The 3,011-nt window shown below is 32.4% G+C and overlaps 1 protein-coding gene across 1 annotated transcript in view; it reads left to right on the top strand.

Moving 5' to 3' along the window:
• LOC106871390 (leucine-rich repeat serine/threonine-protein kinase 2) overlaps window positions 1-3,011 on the top strand; it is a 21,403-nt gene that overhangs the window by 11,128 nt on the left and 7,264 nt on the right. The window contains exon 6 of the mRNA XM_014917813.2: window positions 1,322-1,447. Within this exon, the coding sequence (XP_014773299.1) occupies window positions 1,322-1,447 (126 nt within the window). The remainder of the gene's footprint in view (window positions 1-1,321; window positions 1,448-3,011) is intronic.

Raw genomic sequence — 3,011 nt, 5'->3', positions numbered from 1 at the left:
CATATAGAAAAATTAATAATTAAAAGCACAATAAATAAGTATAATATAATACAAAGTAAATATCATAAGATAAAGATAATAAAATGACAACACGTGTTTCATAACCAATTTTCAAATAGAAAGAAAATTAAATCGATTAAAACTATCGAAAATCAATTCTATTCAAAGATATAGCTAATTGATGAGTTCATGAACCTTGGTTCTTTTCCCTAAAACTATATATTTATATACATTTTATACTGTGAAACTTAATTTAATTTAAATTTTTAATAAATTGATTTTAATTGAGTTTTTACCTGTAATTTTGGATTTTATCCCTAATATTATTATTATTATTATTATTATTATATATATATATATATATATATATAGATATATATATATATAGATATGCAACAAGTAGTAGCATGATTATTGAGGCAGTATTACATCTGCATATATAGAACCATAGTAGTTCTACCTTGTGTTTTTTACTATGCAAGCATAGGAAAACAGATATATAATGTCACCAACAATGATGATGATCATATACATATACAATGGACTTCCACCCAGTTTCCATCTGTCAAGATTTACTCCTGTTGTTCTAGTTGACCCAAAACTACGATAGAAAAAAAAACAAAACAAGGAGCCATGTAGTGTGATCAGATCAGGAGCTACATGATTGTGAAGTATACTTTTTAATCCTGGTTTGTTTTGAAGAGGACGAAATGAGTTGTGTAGCTATGTAATACAACAAATATTTAATAGAACTGATGTAAAACAAAAAGAGAAAAATCCCCACTGATTGTAAAGAAATTGGTGGTAGACTGTTGTGGCAAATATTAAAACCATGAAGATTGTGACTTTGGGTAAGTTCGTATACAGTGTGAAGAAGAGAATAATGTTGTATAACAATACAGATGTAGCAATACCTTAATCATATGCCTGTCTAAAGCATTTTCCTAAGTTTATCCCAAACGTCCATGTTTGTTTTCTGACTTTCAGTGAGCCCATGTTTCATATGTTCTGCATACTATAAAGCTTTTCTTTATAAATTGCAAGCTAATCTGTTAGTTGAAAAAAAAAATGGGAATGCGTGTCATAAATGGTGCATGGACATCAGCTTTTCTTTTATAAGTTGCAAGTTAATCTTGTGATTGAAAAAGAAATGGGAATGTGTAACATAAATTATGCATAGACATGATGCATGGAAATGTGTACCATAAATGATGCATGTCCTGTGTATCTCATGTGATTCACAGGACAGGTAAAGAGTTTATAATTGAACAATAATCCCTATTTTTTATGTTGCTTTACTCCCTTTTGTTATCTTCAATAGGTTGATATTTATTCCTGGAGCATTGTGGCATATGAAATTTTAACTGGATGTAGACCTTTTGAAAAACTAAACTTTGTATCAGAAATTGCAGCTGCTGTTCTTGATAATAAAAGACCAATGATTAAGGTAACTAAGTACCTTTTTTTTTTCTCATTTCAGGCTTTATACATCTACCTCTTCTTTTACATTTGTTTGTGTTTAAGGAATGGTAGATGTGTGATCTGGGGAGAATTTGGCTGCTAATTATAACAGGTCAAACAACTGTATCGAAGTTCTTTCATTGATTTGGAAAGAATCTGTTTTTACTGCACGTAACCTAACTACTATGAAATAAATGCTTCAAAGGCAATTTATAAATGTTAATGTCTGCAATGTTGTGTAATGTATTTACTCAGGTCTAATCTGAGAGGTCAAAATTGTGTAAGGTGTGTACTTGAGTACAAACAAAAAAAATGAACTTTCTATCCTTCTATCATATTAAAACTATGAGGCTTGTGACTTTATGTTAGTTTGTATACAGTGTAGACGCAGGAATGGCTGTGTGGTAAGTAGCTTGCTTACCAACCACATGGTTCTGGGTTTAGTCCCACTGTGTGGCACCTTGGGCAAGTGCCTTCTACTATAGCCTCGGGCCGACCAAAACCTTGTAAGTGGATTTGGTAGACGGAAACTGAAAGAAGCCCATCGTATATATGTATATATATATATATATATATGTATATGTATGTGAGTGTATGTGTTTGTGTGTCTGTGTTTATCCTCACAACTTCACTTGACAACCGATGCTGGTGTGTTTACGTCCCCGTAACTTAGCAGTTTGGCAAAAAGAGACCGATAGAATAAGTCCTGGGGTCGATTTGCTCGACTAAAGGCGGTGCCCCAGCATAGCCGCAGTCAAATGACTGAAACAAGTAAAATAATAAAAGTAAAAGAGTGTGAAGAAGAGAATAACGTTGTTATGTAACAATACACATGTAGCAATACCTTAATCATATGCCTGTCTAAAGCATTTTCATAAGTTTATTCCAAACATCCATGTTTGCTTTCTGACTTTTATAGTGAGCCCTTTCAACACCTGGCATAATTCCACATCCCTCAATATTATACCCCTACTCAGTTGAGGGGTCTTGTCTTGCAAGTTACTTGGCAATCTCACTGTGCTGGTGCTACAACCCCCCCCCCCCAAAAAAAAACAACAACAACACAGTCTGTAAAATGGCTGTCAATAGAAACCATGCTAGAGCAGACCTTTGAGTTTGACATAGTCTGATGTGTCAATTCCTACCATACTGTCCAATCTGTGTCAGCATAGGAAGAGTATGATGTTAAATGATGATGATGATTTTTTAGTAACAAGACAAAGCAGGGTTGCACTATATTTAAAGTTCCATTGTACTCAAGAAGATACATCAAGTAAATTTTAAAATCCAATTTTTTATGACAATGTCAGTTCTTGCAATAAACATTATTTGCTTCAACAGAAAGGACTGAATCATGTCATCATACTGAAATTGCCATTTTTTTTTTTTAAATGCAATTTTTAAAAATAATTCTACTTTCGAAAGATTTGGTGCTGTTTTTTTTTAAATTTAATTCTTTACCATTTTGTCTTTTATTGGATTTTTTTCAACTAGGATCACAATTTGGATGCAAAGTTCCCATGTCTTGAGAAAATGATGACTGACTGTTA

Source organism: Octopus bimaculoides, chromosome 9 (genome assembly GCF_001194135.2).
Source record: "Octopus bimaculoides isolate UCB-OBI-ISO-001 chromosome 9, ASM119413v2, whole genome shotgun sequence".
Lineage (NCBI taxonomy): Eukaryota > Metazoa > Mollusca > Cephalopoda > Octopoda > Octopodidae > Octopus > Octopus bimaculoides.
This window is presented reverse-complemented; position numbering and strand designations above follow the sequence as displayed.